Source organism: Megascapheus bottae, chromosome 5 (assembly GCF_031878675.1).
Source record: "Megascapheus bottae isolate mThoBot1 chromosome 5, mThoBot2.hap1, whole genome shotgun sequence".
NCBI lineage: Eukaryota > Metazoa > Chordata > Mammalia > Rodentia > Geomyidae > Megascapheus > Megascapheus bottae.
Window position 1 is genome coordinate 18,510,802 of NC_143513.1, and position 26,547 is coordinate 18,537,348.

Genomic DNA, 26,547 nt, shown 5'->3' on the forward strand with positions numbered 1-26,547 from the left:
CGAAGAAAGACCCGGCCAAGGCGCAGCTTTTGGGAAGCCCGATTCATTCAAACCCCGAGGACAGCAAACCCCGCCTTCTCCACGCCGCCGAGCGCTCAATCGCAGCGCGCTCGGGGTGGGAGCTCGCCCCGCGGGGAGCGGCTTGGAGCCGAGGAGGCGGCCGCAGAGGTGGCTTGGGCGGCGGATAGGCCCAGACAAACAACACCCATTCCCCCTCCTCCGCTCTCAGTTCAACTCCCATTCGGCCCCGGCCACGCCCTGCAGCCGCCGCCCCCTCGGGCAGCTTTCCGCTCGGCAGCCTGTCCGGGGGCGGGAGGAAGGCGGTGCCTCCTCAAGGCCCTCCGCGGCCACCAGGAACTACAAGGTCCGAAAGGCTTTGCGGCCACACCCGCCCCCTTTCTCCCACCACTCAGCGCGCGTCAGCAGGAGCTCAACCAATAGAGGACGAGCCAAGGAAAAAGGGCGCCCGGGTCCGGATGCGCCTGAGGAAAGCCATGCTCGCAGCGCAGGGGCAACGGGCCGTCCACTTGGCGCGCGGAGCTGTGGGCAGTCCGCGCTCCCCTACACGCGCTCGTTCTGCTCCCCTCGAGCGAGAGCTCCACTTCTGTCTTTAGTGACCACTCGGAAGGATGCGGGAGCCGGGCTTTGAGTGGAGGGCGCTGGGAAATGAGTAGGGGGCGGGATATCCTGAGACAACAAGTTTGGCTGTATGGAGGGCCTGCCGGCGGCGCGCCTGAGCTAGGACGCCGAGGGAAGGAGCGCCAGAGACAGCGAGGGAGGACGAGAAACGCGGCCGAGTGCACCACCCCGGGAAAGGGGGTGGAGAGGGGCGGCCCCGGCGCCCCGGCCCCCCGGCAGGTCGGCGGCCAATCCGCTGGGGGAAGGGGTGGAGAGTCGGCGGCTCCGGCGGAGAGAGGCCGAGGGGGGTGGGGAGTCGGCCGGGCTCGCGCCGCCCTGGCCCCGCCCCCGGCCCGCGCCGCCGCCCGCGCCGCGCGCCGCCGCTGTCAATCAAGGGCGAGTCAGCCGGGCTCGGGCGGAGAGAGGAGCTGCTACGCCACAGCCCAGCGGCGGCCATTCGCGGAAAAAGAGGCAGAGCCTGTGCCAGCTACAGCCTCCTCCGAGCCACCGCGGGCGGGCGGGCGGGCAGGCGGGCGGGACCGGCCTCTCCTCCTGCCTCGCCCCCACCCCCACCCACCTCTATCCCAGTGTCTCTGTCGGAGGGTTTGTCCTGTTAATGCGGGATGAGCGGTACGTATTCTCCACCCCCCTCGGTCTCCTTCGCCGCCTCCTTCCCTCCCTCCCTCCCGCCCTCCCTGCCCAGACCCTGCTCGGTTCTCCCCCTCCCCCGGGGCTGCTGCGATGCTTTAAGGGGAGGAGGAGAGGGAGGGAGGGAATGGGGGGGGAGGGAGGGAGGCTCGTGTTTTGTCTTCACGTCGGAGCGGGAACAACCTCCTTCTGGGTGTTGCTCTGGAGCCGATGGGTCGGGTTTCAAACCACGTTTTGTGATCCCCCCTCTTCCCTTCCTCCTTCTCCCCCACCCCCTGCCGGTGTGCATGGATCGCGGGTTTATAGAGATTAATGTTCGGCTGGGGGGGGGAGAAAGCGGGGGGGGGGTAGAAGACGAATAATAATAATCCTGGTAACCTGTTGTCGTGTGTGTGTGTGTGTGTGTGTGTGTGTGTGTGTGTTGGTGGGGGGTTTGTTGCAGATCAGAAGAAGGAGGAGGAGGAGGAGGCGGCAGCCGCGGCGATGGCTACAGAAGGAGGGAAAACCTCTGAGCCAGAGAATAACAATAAAAAACCCAAAACCTCAGGCTCCCAGGTAAAAGCAAACATATAAAAAAAATGCAACCCAAAACATAAGAGGGAGAAAAAGGGAGTTATGTCCTTAAGAAACCCAAAAGAGCAATAAAAATGTTTATCCACGCAAAACATCCCTTTATGCGTGAGGAACTTAAAATTGTACATTCTTGAAGGTTGCACATGTCTGAGGGTATTACGTTGTCTAAAATTACATCAGGTACTTAGGCTGTAAGAAAATTGTGTATTTTACTAAGGGCATTTTGAGTTGAGAAGAATAACTTTTAAAGTTTGTTAGAGGTTTTCTTTTCTATAAACTTTACATGACAGGATTTGCCTCCTTATTCATATAGCCCTTACCTGCTTTTGTTTATGTTTCTTTTTTTTAATTTCTGCTGCTTCTGAGTAAGTTCTCATGTGTAGAGCTGTCAAAAGAAATAAATAACCCCTTCCAACTACTGGTTTCCACTAAATCCACCCACTTTTTTCCTCCCCCTCTCCTTTACAATCCCTTCTTGGGTAGGACTCTCAGCCCTCTCCTCTGGCTTTACTGGCAGCTACTTGCAGCAAAATAGGGACTCCTGGTGAAAATCAAGCAACTGGACAACAACAGATTATTATAGATCCAAGCCAAGGATTGGTGCAGCTTCAAAATCAACCACAACAGCTAGAACTGGTAACAACTCAACTCGCTGGAAACGCTTGGCAACTTGTTGCCTCCACTCCTCCTGCTTCAAAGGAAAATAACGTTTCTCAACCAGCTTCTAGTACTTCTAGTTCTTCCAGCAGTAATAACGGGAGTGCATCTCCTACAAAAACTAAATCAGGTAATTCTTCCACTCCAGGTCAATTTCAAGTCATACAAGTACAAAATCCAAGTGGTAGTGTACAGTACCAAGTGATTCCACAACTTCAGACAGTGGAAGGTCAGCAAATTCAAATCAACCCAACTAGTAGCTCATCTCTACAGGACTTGCAGGGTCAAATTCAGCTAATTTCTGCAGGTAATAATCAAGCTATACTCACAGCTGCTAACAGGACAGCTTCTGGAAATATTCTTACTCAAAACTTGGCCAATCAGACAGTTCCAGTCCAAATTAGACCTGGTGTATCAATACCACTGCAATTACAGACCCTTCCAGGTACTCAGGCTCAAGTTGTAACAACTCTACCAATTAACATTGGAGGAGTGACTTTAGCTTTGCCAGTCATAAACAACGTGACTACTGGAGGAGGGACTGGACAAGTTGGCCAGCCTGCTACTACTACTGATAGTGGGACTTCCAATGGGAATCAGTTAGTTTCCACACCCACCACCACCACTGCTTCAACCAGTACTATGCCGGAATCACCCTCCTCCTCCACTACCTGCACAACCACTGCTTCTACATCTCTAACTAGCAGTGACACATTAGTGAGCTCGGCAGATACTGGGCAGTATGCAAGCACATCAGCCAGTAGTTCTGAACGCACCATTGAAGAATCGCAAACACCTGCTGCTACCGAGTCTGAAGCCCAGAGCTCCAGCCAGCTTCAGCCCAATGGGATACAGAATACACAGGATCAGTCAAATTCTCTGCAGCAAGTGCAGATTGTAGGCCAGCCTATCCTACAACAGATCCAGATACAACAGCCTCAGCAACAGATTATTCAGGCTATTCCTCCCCAGTCATTTCAACTCCAATCAGGGCAGACTATTCAGACCATCCAGCAGCAGCCTTTGCAGAATGTTCAACTTCAAGCAGTGAATCCGACTCAGGTGCTTATCAGGGCTCCAACTTTAACACCTTCAGGGCAAATCAGTTGGCAAACTGTACAGGTTCAGAATATTCAGAGTCTTTCAAATTTGCAAGTTCAGAATGCTGGGTTATCCCAACAGTTAACCATCACCCCAGTGTCTTCAAGTGGTGGCACAACTCTTGCTCAGATTGCTCCTGTGGCTGTTGCTGGTGCCCCAATAACTTTGAATACTGCTCAGCTTGCATCAGTGCCTAACCTTCAAACAGTGAGCGTTGCCAACCTGGGTGCTGCAGGCGTTCAAGTGCAGGGAGTTCCAGTAACAATCACTAGTGTTGCAGGTAAGTTATATCTTTTCTCTTTTAAGTACTTTTTAAGTAGTTGCTAGTAAGGAACTGTTATTGCTCTGATGAACATTTCTGAAGTACATGATAATCATAAGGAATCAAAGCCAAGCAGGATTTATGCCTCCAACCTTTATAATTATTAGTACAACCTGTTTACTTTTGTAGCTTATAGTGTTCTGGCTTTTTTGTGTGTTAAATTTATAAGTTTAAGAATTCTTTTAACGGAACATATTTTTTTCTGACAAGAACCATAATTGTCTTTTGTAGTTTAGAGATCATATTTGAATACACTTGAACTCTTCAGAAAGACTGCTAGTTAAATTGATGTTTATATCTTTTGAAGGCAAAGTAGGTTTAAATTTAATTGGCATATGGTTTTGAGTTCATGAAAGTAATCATTCTATGTAGTAAGGCTGACCTTTTGATAATTAGAAATTATTCATGGTGTTTCAGCATCTTATCCTCATGCTTTTGTATTATATGGAGTTGTTTTAAACTATATACTTTTGAGAGGGAAATTTAAGTTGCCAGTTTCTCCAGTTTTCTCTACAATCAGGATTTGTTCTGGATTGTGAGTCAGTAGCCCTTCACTTGGAAAATTTTATTTAAGTAAATATTATGGATATTATATTATTTGTAGATATTTAATGTGAGGTTGGTGGAAAGCAAACATGTTAGTAAAATGTTAGAAATTTGAACTAATTGTTGTCAGTATAGTTTTAAGCCAATTATAAAAGCAGGTGTTGTGCATTTAAGTAGATACTTGAAAAATTAGTTTAATCTTTGAGGTACCGTACCGGTTTTACTGTACCTTGGTACTGCTTTTTGTTTTCTAGTAATTAAATTCTTTACATTGATTGTAATTTGGTTAAAATTTAGTTGTGGTTTTAGTGCCTTAGGTACTTTCAGACCTCGTTAATTAAATATTTCTATTTTGGTCATAGGAGATAAATAAGCTTGTCACTTTTAGATGACCTTGAAATAAGTTGGAGAAAAATCACACTAGGGTGCTAAAATTTACCTGCAAAATTGGAAATTGCCACATAGAGCACACTGATTCAAAACCTGGTGTACAATTTTGATCTGTGTATCTGCTACCTCTCGGTTAGCACTGTTAGTAGAACTTTATGTGATAATTGAAATGTTCTTTCTTTCTATCCACTACATTAGCTAGTCTTTTTGTATGAGCAGTTACTGCTATTGTGCTTTGTGTAACTGAGGAAAAATTTTTAGTTTTAATTTTAAGTATTTACATGTTGCTAGATTGACAGCATAGTAATCTAGCCAGTCTTTTGAATTCATGACTTTTTCCCCTAAAAGTAATATGGCATTCTATGAGTGACTCTGTCTTATAATCCTTGTCTTCCTATTCTCTTTTGAACATTAATTGGAGTGGTTCAGAAGTGTCTGATTTTGGTGGGTTGAATGACAGTTTACCTTGTTAAAGCAAAAGTTATTTGACCATTTTAGATTGACTATTAAGCAGGCATTCATTAGTGAAGTATGGTGAAGAGAATTGAATGGTACATAATGCAGAATCCAGATTCTGGAACTATATCTTTTGGGATGCAGGGTCAAGGGATTCGCCTTTCAAGTTTTCTAGATCATTCCAAAGCACCATAAAGTTGGCAATCAGGGGTCTAATAATTATCAGTGAACCTGAAGGCAGAACATGGAAGCTAGTGGAAGTTAAGCTGGTTCACATGCCTCAGAGAAAGAATTTTGCTCATTAATACAAATATGTACTGAAAGGGTTACTCTGGCTTAGCTCTCTCACTAGATATTATTCCTGTACTTTCATGGTAAATTTTTTACCTAAGGAATTTACATGCTATAGAAGCTCCACTTAAGTATATGAGGACAAGTGAATTTTACATTGATTTTGTTTTCTGAAACTCAAAGATTTTTAAATTTTGCTTATGTTGTAGAGTTAATGCTCATTTGTTATGTTGTAGTTAATGCTCATTTTGTTATGTTGTAGAGTTAATGATTTTAACTACTATTACAAAGAAATGGATATCTTTAAAATTATTATAAAGAAATGAACTCTGATTTCTGTAAGTCAGTGTTTAATCAGTAATTTAAGTCAGCAATTAATCTAGGCCTAATTTGTATATCTTATACTATTATTACTTTTAGTATAGTAGGGGTTTTGCAAGGTGTGTATGTGTCTATCCAAAAGGTGATGGAGGGTAGAGAATGTAATGGTTGAGTGGTAGAGTGCTTGCTTAGCATGTGCCAAGCTCTGGGTTCAATTCCTTGGTACCATATACACAGAAATAGGTGAAAAAGGTGGTGTGGCTCAAGTGGTAGAGTGCTAGCCTTGAGCAAAAAAAGAACTCAAGGACAGTGCCAAGGCCCTGAGTTCAAGCCCCAGAACTGGCACAGACACACAAAAAAAGATGATAGTGAAAATAGCAGTTTTGGGTTGGGAGTAATGCCGTGGTATAATGAAGTTGCTCTTATCATTCATTTCTTTTGGCTTTGGCTTTACGTTTTAAAGACATTATAACCTTGAGATACTTAGCCTGGAGACGTATTTCTTTATGCAGGCAGTCTCCCTTCCCCCATCTCTCCAAGCACCCCCCCCCTTCTTTATTTTTTCGTCGGTGGTAAGGTTTGAACTCAGGGCCTGTGTATTATTCTTGACCTCTCTTGTTCTAACACTAGCTAGCGTTCTACCACTTTGAGCCACTTCCTTTTTACAAAATTTACTTACTTATTTTTGTGTTTGTCTTGGGACTTGGACTTGGCTTGGGTCCCTTTTCTGAGCTTTATCAGCTTAAGGCTAGTGTTGTTCCACTTGAGCCTCACAGCTCTACTTCTGATTTTTGGGGGTAGTTAATTGGAGAAAGTATCTCACAGACTTTCCTGCCTGGCTGGCTTTGATCTACCATTCTCCCATTTCAGCATCCTGAGTAGCTAGGATTACAGGCATGAGCCACCAGCACAGGGCACCCTCCCCCACTCTTTTTTTTTTTTTTTTGAGACTGGGTCACTCTGTAGCCCAGGCTAGCCTATAACTCAGAATCCTTCTGACTCAGCCTTATAGTTTAAGATGTTTTGAAAAGGTGAAATGTTTACTAATGCTCAACTTTCTGGCCCTTTTTCTTTTGTTACATCATTTTACTTTTTGTTGTTGTTTTAACTACACTGGGGTTTGAACTCAGGGTCCTGAGATCACTGGGCAGGCTTACTTGCTTAACTGGTGATCTACCACTCAAGCCATACATCCAGCGCTAAGATGTATAATTTTTAAGTTACTGATACTAATGTAGAACTATATCTGAAATAAAGTTCCATTTGACCCAAAGATTATAATCATCCACATCATTATACTTCCCAAAATACTCCCAAATGTACTCTATTTCTTTGGTAATTTCTATTTTCCTTTTAGGAGAATTATATTATTTTATTTGTAGAAATAAACCTAAATACGTTAAAAATTGTTTTGTTTTGTTTTTTCCTGTTGGTTGTGGGGCTTGAACTCAGGGCATGGGTGCTGTCCCTGATCTCTTTTGCTCAAGGCTAGTGCCCTACCACTTTGAGCCACAGTACCACTTGTGGTTTCTGAATGATTAATTGGAGATAAGAGACTCACAGTTACTTTTTTTTTTCCTGGCCTGGCTTTGAACTGCTATCCTCAGCTTCCTCGGTAGTTAGGATTACAGGCATGAGCCACCAGTACCTGGCTGGTTTGAACTTTTCAAAGGTACATGTTTTATTTCTAATGGACACATACTTGTACATGTTCATACATTATTTATAATACTGTATGACATGTCAATACATGTATACATTATGGAATGACCACATCAGGGTAATTGATGTATCAGTTACCTCAGACACAGCTTTACTTGTGTGTGTGTGTTGGGAACATTCAAAGTGTTCTGTATTAGCTATTTTGTAATAATTAATTGTTGTTAACCATAGCTAACGTACTGTGATGTAAACTATTAGATATATGTTTTCTGTCCATCTCTTCCTGTGTACCTGCACCTTGTACCTGTTTTTGATCTCTCCATTTTTTTTCCCCAGACTTGGTAGTCCCTGTACTATTCTCTGTTTTTTTTTGTCAATTTTTAGCTTTCATATATTGGGACATGTTCATGACAGGTATTACCAAGGCTTTAAAAAATGGTTAATTGCCTGTAACAGACTGTAATAGCTAGTTCAGGGAAAGGGGTTACATTTTTCCCACCTTCCCATCCCGTTTTACTCTTCAGGAGGTAGGGGATGTCTGAATGATGTGAACAGATACAGGAGGGAAAAATCCTGTAAATTAAGTCCCCAGTTCTTGAAGCTGGAGAACTCATACTTACTTTTATGAAATGAGACCTACTTTTGCCTTGGTAATGCATCCAGCAAACTGTGTTTCTGTGCTTTGGCTTTATTTTCTAAAAGAATCTGGGGACGGGGAGTTTGGCCTAGTGGTAGAGTGTTTGCCTAGCATGCATGAAGACCTGGATTTGATTCCTTGCTACCACATACATAGAAAAAAAGCCAGAGGTGGTGCTGTGGCTCAAGTGGTAGTGCCTTAAGAAAGTCCAAGGACAGTGCTCAGGCCCTGAGCTCAAGCCCAGGACTGGCACAAACAACAACAAAAAAATCCCAATCTCTAGGCCTAGTATCTAATATCTAAATAGTTAGGGTTATAGTGGGAATTAAATACATGTCCTATATACCTTTTTGTTTTCTTATTGGGATTCAGTTTGAAGGAAAAATAGAAACTTTATTTTAAGTCTCCCACAGAGATAGAAACTGTTTCTGCCTTAAGAACCTCTTTATTTTAACTAAGTTAATAAAGTGAAAGTTTTGCCATTGTTTTCACTCTGTTGTGACTTGCATAAAGTGATTCCATGAGTTATGGTCATTACAGAACATCTAGGGACTGTTGCTATCTAAATCTGTAATTTACTTCCAAGTGGCTAAAAATTTGGTTTATTATGTTATAGTTCTTTTGCTTTATGAATTCCTCTGTCAGTTTTAGTAGAAATTATTGTTTTATATACTAATTTTTCCACATAGGAAATTTAGATTTAATAAGATACTACTGATCCTTTAAGAATTTAGATTTCTAATAGCTCCTCAGGAGGCTGAGGATAAAGGTTCAAAGCCAGCCCAGGCAATACAAAGCCAAGAGACTCTTATCTCCAATTAATCACTGGAAAAAGGGGAAGTGGGGCTGTGGCTCAAGGCATTGGTAAAAGATAGGCTCCTAATAAGTAAATAAATCCATATAGAAGACACACACACACACACACACACACACACACACACACAAAAGAATTTACATTTCCAAAATATGAGATCCTGAGTTCAACCTCAACATTCCAAAATTAATGAACAAGTAAATCCAAAGTCTTGGTAGAACTCTGGGCCTGGGTGTTGTCCCTAAGTTCTTCAGCTTAAGGTTAGTGCTCTACCACTTGAGCCACTTCTGGTTTTCTAGTGGTTAATTGGACATAAGAGTCTCATGGATCTCCTTGCCTGGGTTGCCTCCTGAGTAGCAAAGATTACAGGCATGAGCCAATGGCACCTGGCTCATTTTTAAAGAGAGCATCCTTTAAAAAGGATAAAGGCTGCAGGGAAACAGTTTTTATTTATTTATTTTTTGCCAGTTCTGGGACTTGAATTCAGGGCCTGAACACTGTCCTTGGGCTTTCTCAAGGCCAGAGCTCTACCACTTGAGCCACAGCACAATTTCCGGCTTTTTATATGTATATGGTACCAAGGAATCAAATTAGAGCCTTCGTGCATGCCAGGCAAGCACTCTACCACTAGGCCAAACTCCCAGCCCTGAAACGTAGTTTTAATGACTGGACTGCTCTTCAGTTTTATTTATTCATTTGTTTATTTTTTTCTGAGACAGAATCTCACTATATATTAAGTCTTTGTGTGAATACGATTCTGTCTGGGGCAGTCCTCAGACTCCTACATAGCCCAAGCTGGCCTAAAACTTGTGATCCAGCCACTTGAATGGTAGACTTTAGCTGCTTTTCAAATTCTAACTCTGAAAGAGTATTAGGTTAAACAAAAATATAGGTTAAGGAGAAGAATAGGAAGTTTGAAGAGGAAGGAAAATAGGGAAAGGCATATGTAAATCTTACCAAAATAACATAGATGAAATGATAACATTTTAGTTGGAAAGGATTTTGTAGATTATGGCTTACAGTTGTGACCTTCTTTTGGATGGAGGGGGTCTTCTTTTGGATGGAGGGGGTCTTCAGCTCAAGGCTAGCCTAGCCCTCTACCACTTTGATCCTTTGTACCACTTCCAGTTTTCTGGTGGTTAATTGGAGACAAGAGTCTCATGGACTTTCCTGCCTGGGCTGGCTTTGAATTGGGATCTTCAGGTCTCAGCTTCCTGAGTAGCTAGGATTATAGGTATGAGCCACCAGTGCCCAGATTGTGAATTTTTTTATATTGCTTCTAAAGTCATTTTATAAAGGAATTTTATTTAGTGTTTTAAGTGAAAGCAGAAATATGGATCAGATTTTCCAGGGTCTTTTTAAGTAATTGGAGATGACACATCAAGGATTGATACTATAGTAGAGGTACTTGGCCTGCTAACAGACTATATATATCATGTGTGTGCCTTCTGGTCCACGATATTCATAATACACACATTTTCCCATTTAGTGAATAAGAAAAGTGTGTCTAAGGAAACCTATTGAAATAAATTACTTATGTGAGATTGAGGCAAGATGAAGGATGAATTGTGGTTAGGAAGGCAACTTAAAATTATTTGAGGTTCTACCTCCTACCATCATTCTTTAGCCCTGTTTCTGAAGAAATAGACACCCAGAAAGATGGAATGACTTCTACCTCCTACCATCATTCTTTAGCCCTGTTTCTGAAGAAATAGACACCCAGAAAGATGGAATGACTTGTATTTTGTGGCAAAGTGAAGGCTAAAATCTTAAACTTCTGCTCAGATTTTCTTTCCCTAGTATATTTTGGGGTTTGTGGCCCAAATCTTTTGTTAGCAAAGTGAGAAAATAATAGTCACTTAAATGAAACACATGAATTTTTACCTTTTTTTTTTCTGATGGTACTAGGAATTGAACTTGACTTTGCACGTGCTAGGCAAGGCACTCTACCACTGAGTAACACCTTGGCTCATACTTTGGTTTTAGGCATCATTTTTCTTTTTAGGATACATGTTTTCATAAAATTAAGGACAAGGAAAATAGCTAGCACAACTTGTGAATGTGTGCTGGTTCTGGAGGTTGAACTGAGGCTCTGATTTTTTTTAAAAAACAACTTATACTAACACTGGACTGACAGAGTGGTTTCTATATCATTTCAACTGTGTAATCTGTGCATGGGAATTACAGAATTTCCTTTTGGATTTATTTGTATGTTTGTTTATACCATGCTTGGTCAAAGTCATATATACTAAGACCTGCCAATATGGTGGACCTACTATAAGTGGGAGATCCATGCTTGAATATCTTGTCTAATTTCAATTATTATTAATTATGCTTCACAGGAAGCTACAAGGATAAAGCCATTCATGGATAAAGGCTATTTTGCTGCATTGTGTAAAACATTAAAAGTGTAGGTAATTTAGAAATTGAAATATTGACTGTATAGTCAAGGTCTCCTTGCTCTAACAATTTGAGGCACTCAAAAAATTATGATCAGTGTCAGGAGTTTGGCCTAGTGGTAGAGTGCTTGCCTGGCATGCACGGAAGACCAGTGTTCAATTCCTTGATATGATATACATAGAAAAAAGCTAGAAGTGGTGCTGTGGTTCAAGTGGTAGAGCGCTAGCCTTGAGAAAACCCAGACAATGCTCATGCCCTGAGCCCAAGCCCAGCATTGGCAAAAGAAAAAAAAAAAAGATTATGACTAAAAGTAGTAACAGAAGAGGTAAACTAAAACTAGTATAGCTGTTTGGAGACCTCTTCATTAAGCTTAGTTCTTAAAATACTTGGTGGAAGATATGAGGAAAAATATAGGATTAAAAATTAAAAAAAAACAACTCCTGCATGACATTTTAACAGTAATATCAGGAAACAAAAATTGTTTTCAGGCTTAAAAATTAAACACTTGTGGTAGGTAAGGATAGGAGGTGGGGTGAGTGTGTGTGTTTGAGTGTCCCAAAAAGAAATGTACTCATTACCTGACTTGGGAAATGGTAACCCCTCTGTTCAACTTAATAATAACAATGAAATTATTAAAAATTATTTTAAGCAACATAAAAGCTTTAAATCAAAGAGACTCACTGAGTAAAATTATATTGGAGAAGGCATAGAAAAGACAGATCTTTTCTACTCTGCTTCTATTCTGCAAAAAAAAATACGTAATTCTAACTGATGACTAGTACTGTAACTTTCTGAGATAAATTATTCATGATAAATGGGAATAGAGTACATTTGGGAATATTTTGGGAAGTATAATGATGTGGATGATTATAATCTTTGGGTCAAATGGAACTTTATTTCAGATATAGTTCTACATTAGTATCAGTAACTTAAAAAAATTATACATCTTAGCGCTGGATGTATGGCTTGAGTGGTAGATCACCAGTTAAGCAAGTAAGCCTGCCCAGTGATCTCAGGACCCTGAGTTCAAACCCCAGTGTAGTTAAAACAACAACAAAAAGTAAAATGATGTAACAAAAGAAAAAGGGCCAGAAAGTTGAGCATCAGTAAACATTTCACCTTTTCAAAACATCTTAAACTATAGACAAATCATCTGTATAGCCACCCTTAAGAGATACTGAATGAATTTTCAAGTTGTTGGTCCTTAGATATTTAAAAAGAATTCTTCAATGAGAATCAGTATGGGCTCACTAAGAAATTAGAGTTATGTGTTCATTCCCTAGGGTTTTCTGATGAGTGTACCAAACAAATTATGTCAATACAGTTTTTCTTGATTTAAGTATTTTTAGTCATGACTTTTTTTTCTGTCAGTCCTGTGGCTTGAATTCAGGGCCTGGGCACTGTCCTTAACGCTAATGCTCTGCCACTGGAGCCACAGCACCACTTCCAAGCTTTTTCTGTGTGGTAGTGAGGAATGGAACCCAGGGCTTCATGCATGCAAAGTAAGCTCTCTGTAGACCATGCTCCAGGCCCTTAGTCATGAGTTCTTAAAGGCTGGTTGCACAATTGGATGAAAAGTGTTGCCTCTATACCTCAATAGCAGTCTAGTATTTTGGAAAGGGATTTTTATCCTTGATAAGATCATATATATCTTTCTCCCCACCTCTTCCAAATACCAGGCTGAAATAGGGCTTTAAAAAAATATTTTTTAAAAAATTAAAACCTTAGGAGCCGAGAGTTTGGCCTAGTGGTAGAGTGCTTGCCTACCATGCATGAAGACCTGGGTTTGATTCCTCGTTACCCGACATACATAGCAAAAAACCGGAAGTGGTGCTGAGGCTCAAGTGCTAGAGTGCTAGCCTTGAGAAAGTCCAAGGACAGTGCTTAAGCCCTGAGCCCAAGCCCAGGACTGGCAAAAAAAAAAAAAAAATTAAAACCTTAGAGAAAGTTGGGATATTGTTGTAAAAAACAGGAAATAGAATTGTGATTACAAATAACTTTAATAGATTGGCATGCTAGGAAGGTAAATACTACAGATAATCCTCAGAAGTAACTTATGTACCTATAGGATTAAAAACTTACCTTGTAGTACGACTTGGAAAAATGGGCTTAATATGAACTAAGCAGAAAGCATTTTTTTTGTACTTGGTACTTGTCAGAACACTTCTGTAGTATTTTCTACAGTACTGGGTTGCACATTTTAATTGGAATGTTGACAAACTGGCAAGCATAATAAGGAGTATGCCTGATATGAAATGTGGAAAATACTTCAGAGAGTGTTAATTTTTTTTTTTAATGAAATTTTCTTTTTTTCCAGTTGTGGGACTTGAACTCTGGGCCTGGGCATTGTCTCTGAACTCTCTTCAGCTCAGGGCTAGCGCTCTACCACGTGAGCCACAGTGCGCTGCTTCCTTAACTGAGATTATTATTTTTTTTTGGATCATGGGGCTTGAACTAGGCCTGGGCACTGTTCCTGAGCTGTTCAGCTCAAGACTACCACTCTACCCTTGAGCCAAGCCGCACTTCCCATTTTCTAGAGGTTAATTGGAGATAAGAGTCTCTGGTCCTTTTGTGCCCCGGCTATCTTTGAACCTTGATCCTCAGATCTCAGCCTCCTGAGTAGCTAGAATTATAGGCGTGAGCCACCTCATCTGGCTTGAGATTTTTTAACTGATTTTTTTTGTTTGCCATAAGAAAATATGAATACACAGTTTGTGTAATGAATTAATAAAAGCTGATAGTATATGGAATTTATTGTACTCTTTACAAAATTTATTACATTATGAGTCATGATTCTATAACTGAAGATTCTGTAAATATTTGGTATATCATTCTATATTTCTGCTTAGTTTATGGTCAGAGTACTGTATAAATATTCTGTAAATACTGAACTTAAGTGATTGTAGGGAGTAAGTGTTACGTACCTTTTGTCAGAATCAATATAATTAGTATAAATTCTGGGATGTAATGTATGCAATACTTTAGAAGTTAATGTATATTTGTTTTCCATTATTTTTATTATTATTATTACTACTACTACTACTACTAATAATAATAATATTATTTTGCTAGTCCTGGGGATTGAATTTAGGCCTTGAGCACTGTCCTTGGGCTTTCCTCAAGGCTAGTGCTCTACCATCTGAGTCACAGCAGCACCACTTTTGTTTGTTTTTTGTTTTGTTTTGTTTTCTATGGTACCGAGGAATTGAACCCAGGTCTTCATGCATGCTAGCCAAGCACTCTACCACTAGGGCAAACTCCCGATCCTGTTCTCCATTATTTTTAAGACATCTTTTAGGTGGTATTTTTCTGTTATTTACTTTTTAATTTGGTAAATACAAAAGCTTTAGTATTGTAAACATAAATGTCAGTGCCTAACACTAAATTTGTAGTTATTTTATCTCATTAACTTTTTTTTTTTCTTTCCATTCCTGGGCTTGAGCTCAGAGCCTGAGCACTGTCCTTGGACTTTCTTAAGGCTAGAGCTCTACCACTTCAGCCTCAGCACCACTTCCAGCTTCTTTTCCATGTATGTGGTATCAAGGAATCAAACCTGGGTCTTTGTGCATACTAGGCAAGCACTCTACCACTGGCCAAACTCCCAGCCACTCATTAACTTTTTAAATTACAGTTGCCTTTCTGATACTTTATAATGAACAATATGATTGCTTTTTCTTGAGTAGAATTAGAGAACATTTGGGAAGTCTAGGATTCTGAGCCTAAACTCTGGAAAGCACTCAAAACTTTAAATTGCTAATTTACCTTGTGTAGTACACAAATCCAGAATAAGGGGACGAGGGTGTTCAGAACATCTAGAATAGAGGTGAAAAATTACATTCAGTAGATTTGGGGGTAGGGGAATACTAGTACTTAAAGTATAAGCAAGTCTTCTTTAGGGATGATAATAAGGTTAAGGAGGTGGGAAATACTTTGCTTGTTTGATCAGATATGTGGCTCAACAAGCAGATTTATTATATCAGACATTGGTTCTGAGAAACTTCATAGAACACAGGACTAAGAATTAAAATTTGAATTTTGCTTGGGTATTGGGCCTTACTAGCTTAGCTGTTCTATTAACTTGTCCTGAGCAAACTTTATAATTTGAGTCCCGAAAACAGTAATATTAATTCCTTGCATATAAAGCTAAACTTGAAAAAGTTTGGAAAATAGTGATAGTAATTCTTTCCATGTTTACATAAAGTTGTGAAGATCAGATAATATGTATAGAAAGACTTCGAATATTTATTTTAGAAAGCATACACATGGAAAATGGTAAGCTTATAAATCTGCATAGTAACACCCATTAAAAAAGCATGAAGTAATAAAATGGGAAAAAGTTATTTTAGCTATGGATGTTAGTATGAGTTATGTGTCAGCGATAAATGTGAGGTTTATTAGGTTCTGACAAATACTCAACCTGCCCTAAAAAGATGCTTGTGTCAGGGAGATGAAGCATATGTGCATGAAATAATTATATAGCAGCTGTAACTGCATAAAAGACAGGTAATATTAGTGTTTTAGAGAATACAAGTGAAGCTTTCTATAGTAGAGATAGTACTTGAAATAGTCTTCAAAGACTGGTTTGAAAGGTGGACTTTTGTACTTGTGGGAGAGCGGTGAAGAGAGAGGATGTCATGAGTCAAGTTGTTGAACCTAAATGAGTTTAACAGAGACCAAAGATTTGAAAACCATAAAGCTCTCACCTGGAAGTTTATAGCTAACACAAGAAGAGATTTTTTGTTGTTGTTGTTTCGTTTTGTTTTTCCTTGTGTTCCATAGAGGCATGTAAGTGTCACAGAGCAGCTCAGGATTTACTTGGTAAGCAGATTGCTATCCTTAAAGCTAGAGAAGTTATATGGTTATTTCCTAACATTTTATTTGAAGAAGAGATTGTGCCAAAATAATAAAAATAACTTCAAATAACCTGATTCTACTGTATAAAAAGAGGTGAATGGTAATGTCTGTGATACAAAAAAACATTTATTAGTATTTCTATAGAATAAAATATATAGCTGAGGGTGGTGGCCGTGCCTTCCTGTAATTCCAGCACTCTGAAAGGAGGCTCAAATTTGAGAGCAACACCAGGCTTTGCAGAGAGACCTTGTCTCCAAAAAATGTGAAAAAGTTAGATGGGAATCAGGAACCTAGTTAGAAGGATGTTATAGAAGTATTTTAGTCGTGAAGTCATAGTGGCTATTGCAGTTAAATAAATGGTTATTGATATGAAAAATAAGATTATTGATATGAAGGAAATGGTAAAAATTCGAAAAGCCTCAGATCTGTTTTTTTTCCTGTACTATATGTCAAACATTGTAATACTGTATGAGAAACTAAAAAAATATATACATTTTGTACCTTTACAGAATATAAAATCTGTTGTATGAGATACTGTATTTCTTTGTTTCTAAGAATGATTTTACATTTTGGCATCTTTTTTTTTTTTTTTGCCAGTCCTGGGCTTGAGTTCAGGGCCTGAGCACTGTCCTTGGACTTTCTCAAGGTTAAAGCTCTACCACTTGAGCCTCAGCACCACTTCCGGCTTTTTTCTACGTATGTGGTACCGAGGAATTGAACCCGGGTCTTCATGCATGCTAGGCAAGCACTTTAACCACTTGGCCAAACTCCCGGCCCCCATTTTGGCATCTTTTAAACTGGAATACAACTTAAAAACAAAAAACTTTCATAGCAGTTTTTTTCTTATGGTCACTTGCGTCTTACACTCAATGAAATATAATGTTCTGTAGTTGATAAGATTGCTATCTGACATTTGGTTTATAAAACTGTAAGTGAAGTGTTACAGAGGCCCATGGTAAAGAGGAACTATTTCCATTTTTATGCCTGTCGTTATTCGATGGAGAATATGATACCTGAATTGGAACATATAGGATGACTGAAAGTCTGCTGTGCCAGAAGGAGGAGGGCCATTTTCAGTTTGTGTTGATTTCACATGTGGCCAGAAATTCAATTATTATTTTATAAACATCAAAGTTATATTTGATCAGAATTAATGGTCATTTGGGAAGGAATTATGGGCTACATATATATTCTCTCCTATTCCCATTGAACACTGTTTGAAACATACTTGCTACTGAACTAGGACAAAGTACACAGTTGGAGAACAGGTATTGCACTCTCACACTTGTTTTACATACTTCAAAATTCAGAACATGGGAGAATGAAATGAAGAGATTGTACAAATAGATTCAAGATACATGCTTAAAGAAATGAGAGTTTATAATCAAGAAATGAGAGTTTGTAATCATATAGGAAAAGTGGTCAATAAAGTTCTAGTTGGAAAAGAAGTCATGCAGTTGGTTTGTGTGTGTGTGTGTGTGTGTGTGTGTGTGTGTGTGTGTGTGTGTAATTAGAACAGGTAGTAAAGGAACACTTCTTTAACCCTTGTGTTGTTGGTATTTTGGCTGACATTTACTGCATGTGTATAGTGCACTAAGTAATGTATGTACACTTGATACAGTAACTCATTTAATCTTCAGAACACGTTGTAAGATACATATCCTTTTGGGTGTGAAAACTGAAATCTGGAGACGTAAATAAATTAGTTGGTCAAGGACACATAGTAGTTTGTGAAGCCAGATGTAAACATCTCTAGCACTACAAGTCTGTACTTGAATTATCATCACTTGTTTTCTCTGTGTATTCCCTCTGTACTATGGTGTCAGTTTCCTGCCATCATTATGGAATTAATTTATGGTTTTCTCATATGTAAGACAGATACTGTGTTACATACAGCTTATATGTTAATATAGTTATTTTTCCATAATTCTATAATAATGATGGTAATCTCAACTTAAAAATTAGGAAGCCCTTCATCAAAGTCTTATTGCTAATAAGTTATAGAGCTATACTTTTTACCTTTAAGAAAGTAAGTATTCCTTAAAATAGATCATATATATAGACTAAACATGGTGTATAGTCTTTATATATAAGCTATATAAATAGACTATAGACTGTTTACAGAATATATGTGTGTGTGTGTGTGTGTGTGTGTGTATACTAGAATACCAGACTGAAGTTTGACTTTTACAGCTAAGCATTACTAGCTTACAATTGCATTACAGTATTATGTATAGTAGGGCATGGATTTCTGTATCTTGAGTTTAGTGTTTTATCCTTGTCTCACTTTAAGGGAATGGGCTCATATGTCACAAAAGGAATTAGAATATTATACAAAATTTATGATTTTTTTGGGTGGTATTGGAGTTTGAACTCAGAGCGTTGTGTCTGGTAGGCAGGCACTCTACCATTTGAGCCACATCTCCAACCTGTTGCAGTTTAGATATTTTGGGGATAGGGTCTTGTGTTTTTTCCTGGGGCTGGCCTGAGCAACAGCCCTCCTATTTATATTTCCCATGTAGCTAAGATGATGGTCGTGTACTACCACGGTTGAGATGGAATCTCTTGAACTCTTTGTCCCGGCTGGTCTTCATCTATGATCTTCCTAAGTTCCTAGAACTACAGCTACTGTGCCCAGCTACCAAAAGGTTTTTGTATATTACTTTGATATCCTGTACTGATTTGAATATTTAAGGGTAGTAAAACATTTCTTTAATTAAATGTGTTTATAGGCACACCAATTTGAATCAAAATTCAATAGCATTCCAAAATACAAACCACAGGGAAGTCTTATATTTAATTTTCATTAATTATTTAACCTCCAGAGCATATATTTTTTATAAAACTTGAATTTCATAACTTGTTTCTTAACCAGAATATAGCATGCTATATTTAAGATATGAATTTGTTTTCATTTTTTGGAGTGAAATAACTCAAGTTTAAGAAAACCCAAAGATGTCAAAAATTATGTGCATAGAATGTGTTTCTCAGCTAATCTTGCATTGTTGTGGTTTGTTTGCTTTTGGTCCATGTGTGTGTGCTTGCATGTGCGCCAGTCCTGGGGCTTGAACTCAAGGACTGGCCATTGTCTCGGAACTTCTTTTGCTCACAGCTAGCCCCATGATACAACAACAATAACAAAAATTATACCACTTACAAGTACTCTTAGTAAAGCATTTGTGTTAGGGATGAAGTGTGTGTGTGTGTGTGTGTGTGTGTGTGTGTGTGTGTGTGTGTGTGTTGTGTTTTGCCAGTGCTGGGGCTTGAACTCAGGGTCTGGGCTCTGTCCTGGAGCCTCTGAGCTCAAGGCTAGCACTCTACCACTTGAGCCACAGTACCAGTTCTGACTTTTTCTGCTTATGTGATACTGAGGAATCAAACCCAGGGCTTCATGCATGCTAGGCAAACACTCTACTAGTAAGCCACATTCCTAGCTCCTATATGTTTTTCAGTATGTTGTCAAACACTTGTTGTAGTAAGTTGACCTTTACCGATTAGAAATAGCTGTTTGTCTCCATATGATAATCTATAGATTAACTTAAAATGGTGACATTGTGGTGTTGGTGAAAATAGCAAAGGACCAATATCTGGGTTCAGTTGTCCATTCTGCCACTTTCTACTTGGCATATGCAGGTGTCCATTAGCTTTCCTGATTCTCAGTCATAAGTACCTATAAAATGAAGGTAACAAACTGGCTGAGGATTTTTCTGAAGATTAACTGGAACAGTATGTATGCAGATGTTCTATAAATGCTAAAACACTAAATATAAACATTATTATTCTTACTCTTCTAAATCGGTATGTGTACACAGCATTTTACAGTCTTATTTTCTATTACATAGTTATTTTTATATCTGTAATGGTACAGTGCTGCTATACAGTGAGTACTCAATAAATTTACAGTAAGGATATTTGAGTTATTGGTTTGATTGGCTGTGTAAGCATGTCTTTAACAAATGTGTTCAGATGATTTGGTAACTGGGGACTTGGTGATCCTAGAACAGTGTCTCTCCCTTAGTCCTTTCCATAGAGATATTTCCTAGCAATATCAACAGTTACCTTGCCAGTATGATTTGCAGAACAAATCAGTGCAGATCCCGACCATCTCCTTTATGAGGCTCTCAATTTGGGCCACTTGCCCTTATCATCCAACTGCTAGGTCCCAGGCAACTAGGAATGGCAGCTGTGCCCAGATCCTCTACAATTGTTAAACTAGCTACTCCTAAGCCGGCTTCCCTTGCCTCACCTAATTCCTTCATGCACTATCCACACTGAATTTCCTGCCCACTGTTTTTCCCTCTTTTTCTCTGTGATAGAGCCCAGGTTTTCTTCACTTGAGCCATTCATTTCCTTCTATCTCCTCACTGTAGCAAGGCTTCCCTTCTCTTAGTAAACATAAGTAGCAAACTCTTTTTTCAGTGACAGTTTTCTATTTATGCATTATTTTAAACACTGAGATAGTGATTTTTTAATAGTTATCTCAAATATATTATTAAGACTAAAAAATTTTTTTTTCCAGTTCTGGGGCTTGAACTCAGAACCTGGGCACTGTCCTTGGGCTTTCTCAAGGCTACCATTCTACCAATTGAGCCATAACACCACATCCAGCTTTTTCTACCATGATGCCATGCTCCCAACCCTTTGGCTGGGACTCTCAGCATTAAAGTGTTCAAAAGTTTGTCTGAGGGAGTGCCCTGGGCTGGAACCAAAGAAGCTCAGGGACAGTGATAAGGCACTGAGTTCAAGCCCCAGGACTGGCACTCCCCTTCCCCAAAAAATGTTCCTGGAAGTAATATGGATTGAGATTCAAAATGATATTAAAATAATGTTTCTGTATATGGATAAGTATGTATAGTTGCATATATAGGAGTATGTTTATGCATGTATACATGGGTATGAGTTGGGTATGTATAAGACATTTTTTTTCTGGATGTGCTGGTGTTTGAACCCAGGGCTTTATGCCTGCTAGAGAGATGTTCTGACATTTGAGTCCATGTTTCCAATTCTTTTTGCTTTGGTTGTATTTTTGAATAGGGTCTTCATTTTTGTCACCTGTTTCGGACCACATTTCTTCTATTTATACTTTCTGCCTAGCCAACATGACAGGTGCATGCCACTTCACCTAGTTTTTATTGGTTGAGATGGGAGTCTTATTTATTGCCAGTTTTTCTTGAGCTGTCTTCAAACTAAGAGTATCCCAGTGTCCAATTTTTACCTCCCAGGTAGCTAGAATTATAGATGTGGACCACCATACTTGGCCATAAAATCTTTTTATTTTTCCTTGTGTTGCTACCAGGGCTTGAACTCGGGGCCTTATTCTGCTTTTCTTGTACATAAGTAGAGCTTTACCAGTTGAATCGCACTTCCAATCAGGCTTTTTGCTGACTAGCTAGAAATATAATCTCATAGGCTTTTGGATCTGTGAGCCTCCAGTTCTCAGCTGCCTGAGTAGCTAGGGTTACAGATGTAAGCCACTGCCATCTGGTTTATAAAAATGTTTTTAACCTCATTGGTTAAAGCCGAAGTTAGATTTAACTTCATTTTTATCATCTAGATGAGATTCTAATTGCTAAGCTACAGATTTTATTAACTACTTTTATCATTGCTGTGACAAAATACCTAAACAAAACAACCTAATAGAGGAAAGATTTGTTGTGTCTTGTAGTTTCAAAGGGTTATAGTCTGCCCATGTGCATGGGCAGAACATTAACACAGGAAGCAGAGAGAAATATCAGGGACTGGAAACTAGGTATAATTGTCAAAGTGATGTCCCAGTTCCTGATTCCTCCACCTAAGCACTACTGCCCGAAATTCCTAGAATTTCCACATAGTACACAAGCTGAGAAAAGAGGAATGTGCCACACCTAAGCTTGTGTGGGGCATTTTATATTCAAACCGTAGAACAAATCATCTTGCTTTAGTTCTTTTTCTTTATAAATGAAAAACAAAGTTTTGTTTTGTTTTTCTTTTGTTTTCAAGTCACGGGGCTTGAACTTGGGGCCTTGGGTGCTGTACCCGACCTCTTTTGTTAAAGGCTAGTGCTCTACCACTTTGAGCCACAGTGCCACTTCTGGTTTTCTGGTGGTTAACTGGAAATAAGCATCTCACAGACTTTTCTGCTGGCTGGCTTGGAACTGTGATCCTTAGATCTCAGCCTCCTGAGTAGCTAGGATTACAGGTGTGCATACTGAAACATTAGATACTCATGTGGATTATGATCTTCATCCACTAGATTATGTAAATCTAGTTAGATTTTATTCTTTAAGATTTAAAAATGTTTCAGAATCCTTTGTTTCTTAATTAAAATTTTTTTTTTTCTTTCTGCTGGTTTAGGGACTTGAACTCAGTGTCTTATCCTCTCACTTAGCTTGCTTGCTCATACTGGCACTCCACCATTTGAACCACACTTCCAGCCTTGCCTTTTGTTAGAAATGGAGACTGTTGACTTTTCTGCCTGGACTGGTTATGAACCCAGTCTCTAGTCTCAGCTTCCCAAGTAGTATTACACTAGTAAGCCACTGACACCCAGCTACAGCCAAATTTATATATTGCAAAAATCTGATAGCATTCTTTGGAAGAACATGGCAACTTTCCAGGTTTTTTTTTTTTTTTTTTTTTTGCCAGTCCTGGGCTTTAGCTCAGGGCCTGAGCCCTGCCCTTGGACTTTCTCAAGGCTAGAGCTCTACCACTTGAACCTCAGCACCACTTCCAGCTTTTTTTTTTTTTTCCTATGCATGTGGTACCAAGAAATCAAACCCGGGTCTTCGTGCATGCTAGGCAAGCACTCTACCACTAGGCCAAACTCCTGGCCCCCTTTCCAGGTTTCTTAAGAAATAAATGTAAACTTTGTTTTAAAGTTATTCTCTGAATTTGTAGTTCATCTTTATAACATCTTTCATCAAAATAGCATCTTTAATCAAAAGCCCAAACGTATTCCATGTCAAAAGCTTTATTTATTTATTTATCTTTTTACAACGCTGGGAATTTATTCCAGAAAAGAAATTAGAAACTTTTTGAGTGTAAATTTTATGTAATAAGTGAAAAATTCCATACCTGAACTTGTGACAAGTCACTGAAAATTCAGGATACTGAAGATATATATAAAATTACCTTTAGACTATGTGAAGAAAGTGAATATGAAATGGATGTATTTCATGTTGGACCCTAGATCTTACCTCGACAAATCTCATTGTGCATATGTAAATATTTCCAGAATCAGAAAAAAAACAAAACTTGAAATTCAAAATACTTCTGGTCTTGAGCATTTTAGATAAGGCATCCCAACCTGTGTTTACTTGCTTTAGAAATAATAAAAATGCTTAGGGAGCTGGAGTAATGACCCATTGGTAGACTATCTGCCTAGCAAATATAAGGCCTTGAATTCAAATCCTGGGGGTGGAGAGCAGGGAAGAATAAATGCTTGATTCTTCCTTTCCTTTTCAAAATGATCAAGGGTAAGCAAACTCGAAATATGCTTGAATCATGAACTGATTGCCCAAGCAGATAAAAGCACATTGAGTTTTTCCAAGAGATGACAAAAAAATAATTACACCCTTCAGTTATTTAAGCCAGTATTAAGATTTACTTTTTTTTCCTATTCATTACTTGCTGAGTTTTTTTTTTTCTTAGTGGCATTCATTTTTCATTTGTTGCCATAAACCATGGTTATGTGTAGTCTGGAGTTGTATTAAGCTATGAACAGTTAATGCAATGAGTCACTAATTTTTAGAAGAGTAATATAGCCATGGTCTTTGAAGGTTTATTGTGATGATGAAATTAAAAGAACAAAATACAAGTTTCAGAATTTTAATAACTATCACAAAGAGGAAATGCAGACATTCTTTGTTTAAAAGGATCAGGCTTTGATTTTAATTTTACAGTGAAGCTCATTCCTTTCCCTGCCTGAATGCTTCTCTAAGTTATTAAATTATTCTTTTCCTTCAAGGGCACAAATAGTGCTCTTGTCTATCAAGATTTATTTCTATAAATTAGGATTTTTTTTAAGTCATACTTTTCTTTGTGTTCAAATCTCTCCCTCATTTGTGGTGTCTGAGAAAAAATATATTTAAATATATACTCCCCTCATATATGTGCTCATACTCTTCTTATATTAATTGGAAATAAAAAGTGATAAAACTGGAGCTGAATTCTTAATTGAAAGTAGGTCTCAATTGCATAGCAGAATATGGAGGATGATTCCTTGGTAAGAATGATTTCCTTCCCCACCAAGTTTTTAGAGAAAATCTTGGGTTGGTTCATCTACACTTAAAAAAGGGAAACTAGTGTTTCCTAGCTGCTTAATTTGTTACTTCAAGATATATCTTAAAATAGCCATGTATGGGATAAAACAGCTCTATGACAGCATAACAGTGTTGGACTAGCCTACCTTGGCCCTAAACTGTTCAGCTATTTTAAGCTATGATCCTAAGAACTGATAGGGCATACTGTACCCTCTTACTAAAGAGTGTCATTTCTGTACTTCCAACACTGGACAGTCAGCTATAAATTTGTGTGGAATTAAGGTTGTCATTGTAATATTTTAGATATTCTTATGTCCCTTCCCTTATAAGCTGCCAGCTTTTCTTGTTGCAATAATCAGGCTTCAAAAGATGATTAGACAACCACATAAACTCTGTGTTTTACTTGTGTATTTTCATGGCTTTGTTGGGTTAACTACCTATAAATTAATTTTTAGAATCCTAAAAGTCACTTGATGAATATTATGGTAAGTTGCTGTGCGATTTTAGATGGTTAGTTCATTAATACTTTATTCTACAATTCCGTTTGTCCATATCCTCTGCTGTCATGTCTAATTGCTTTTCTCCCTTTACTTCCTGTTCTTCCTATTTAATTGTTAATGTCCTGATTGCTCATTTAATCTTTTTCTTGTTAATCTTCAACAGTGTATCTCTTATATTTCTACTAAAGGATAGTAAAGCTAAGGTTTTTTTGTTTGTTTTTGTTTTTGTTTTGTTTTGTGGGTCATGGGGCTTGAACTCTGCCTGGGCGCTGTTCCTGAGCTCTTCATCTCAAGGCTACCACCCTACCCTTGAGCCACAGCCCTACTTTACATTTTCTAGAGATTAATTGGAGTGAAGAGTCTCAGGTCCTTTTGTGCCTGGGCTGGCTTTGAAATTTGATCCTCAGATCTCAGCCTTCTGAGTAACTAGGACTACAGGAGTGAGCCACTGTGCTCCCTAAGCTAAGGTTTTTGTTTTGTTGATTTTGTCCCAGGCTGACCTTGAACTCATAATCCCTGTGCCTGAGCCTCTGAGATCACAGTTGTGTGCCACCATAAAAGTAGAAGCCTTTGCCTTTTTTTATTCAAATACTAACCCTGCTTACTTTCTAAGATCAGATGAAAACCTGCACGTTCAGGTGGGATGGCAGTAAATAGAAGACATTGTCTTCTAAATGCATATGTCCTGATTGAGGAAGCAGAATTGTCACTAAGATAAAGGGTAGTCCATAGGAATGATACATGATGGTATATACTAAAAGTGCAGTAAGTGGTTAAAGGTAGTAATAATGAAATGTAGGATAGAAGCTGGGTGCTGGTGATTCACACTTGCAACCCTAGCTACTCTAGAGGCTGAGATAAGAGAATCAAAGCCAGCCTAGGCTGAAAAGTCTGTGAGACTCTTTATCTCCAATAAATCACAGAAAAAGCTGGAGATGGAGCTGTGGCTCATGTGATAGAGCCCTTTAGCAAAAGAAGTTCAGAGACAGTGCCCACGCCCTTTGTTTAAACCCCAGAACCAGCACAGAAAGGGGAAAAGTAAGTAGAATGAAGCCACTGAGAACCACAGAAGGAATGAAAGACTTGTCAGGCCTAGGACGTGTGAAGTGGCTCTTTAAGAAAAAGAGGACACTAACAAGAATTTAAAAGAAAAAAATCTTGGGGAGGGGGTGGGGCAGGTAGAAGGAAGAAGCATGGCCTAGTGGTAGAGTGCTTGCCTAGCATGCACAAAGCCCTGAGTTCAATTCCTTGGTACCACATACACTGAACAAGCTGAAAGTGGTGCTGTAGCTCATGTGATAGAGCATTAGCCTTAAGAAAGCCCCCAGGATAGTGCCCAAGGCCCTAAGTTCAAGCCCCCAGGATTGGCTAAAAAAAAAAGAATAAAAAAGGAAGCTGAATAAAAGAAAAAAAAGAAAAGATGAAGCTCATGCCTATTATCCTAGCTACTCAGCAGGCTGAGATAAGAGGCTTACTTGATTAAGAAGGCCAGCTTGATTAAGAAGTGCATGAGACTT

At 39.3% G+C, this 26,547-nt stretch overlaps 1 protein-coding gene across 2 annotated transcripts in view; it reads left to right on the top strand.

The window, feature by feature from the left end:
- Positions 1 to 1,079: 1,079 nt before the first annotated feature.
- Positions 1,080 to 26,547, top strand: part of Sp4 (Sp4 transcription factor) — a 68,262-nt gene continuing 42,794 nt past the window's right edge. The window contains exons 1-3 of one of the 2 annotated variants that reach the window (XM_090332735.1): positions 1,080 to 1,248; positions 1,709 to 1,821; positions 2,323 to 3,877. In XM_090332735.1, coding sequence (XP_090188861.1) covers positions 1,242 to 1,248; positions 1,709 to 1,821; positions 2,323 to 3,877 — 1,675 coding nt within the window. In that variant the 5' untranslated portion in view covers positions 1,080 to 1,241. The remainder of the gene's footprint in view (positions 1,249 to 1,708; positions 1,822 to 2,322; positions 3,878 to 26,547) is intronic. The other variant, XM_090332736.1, reaches the window with a different exon arrangement.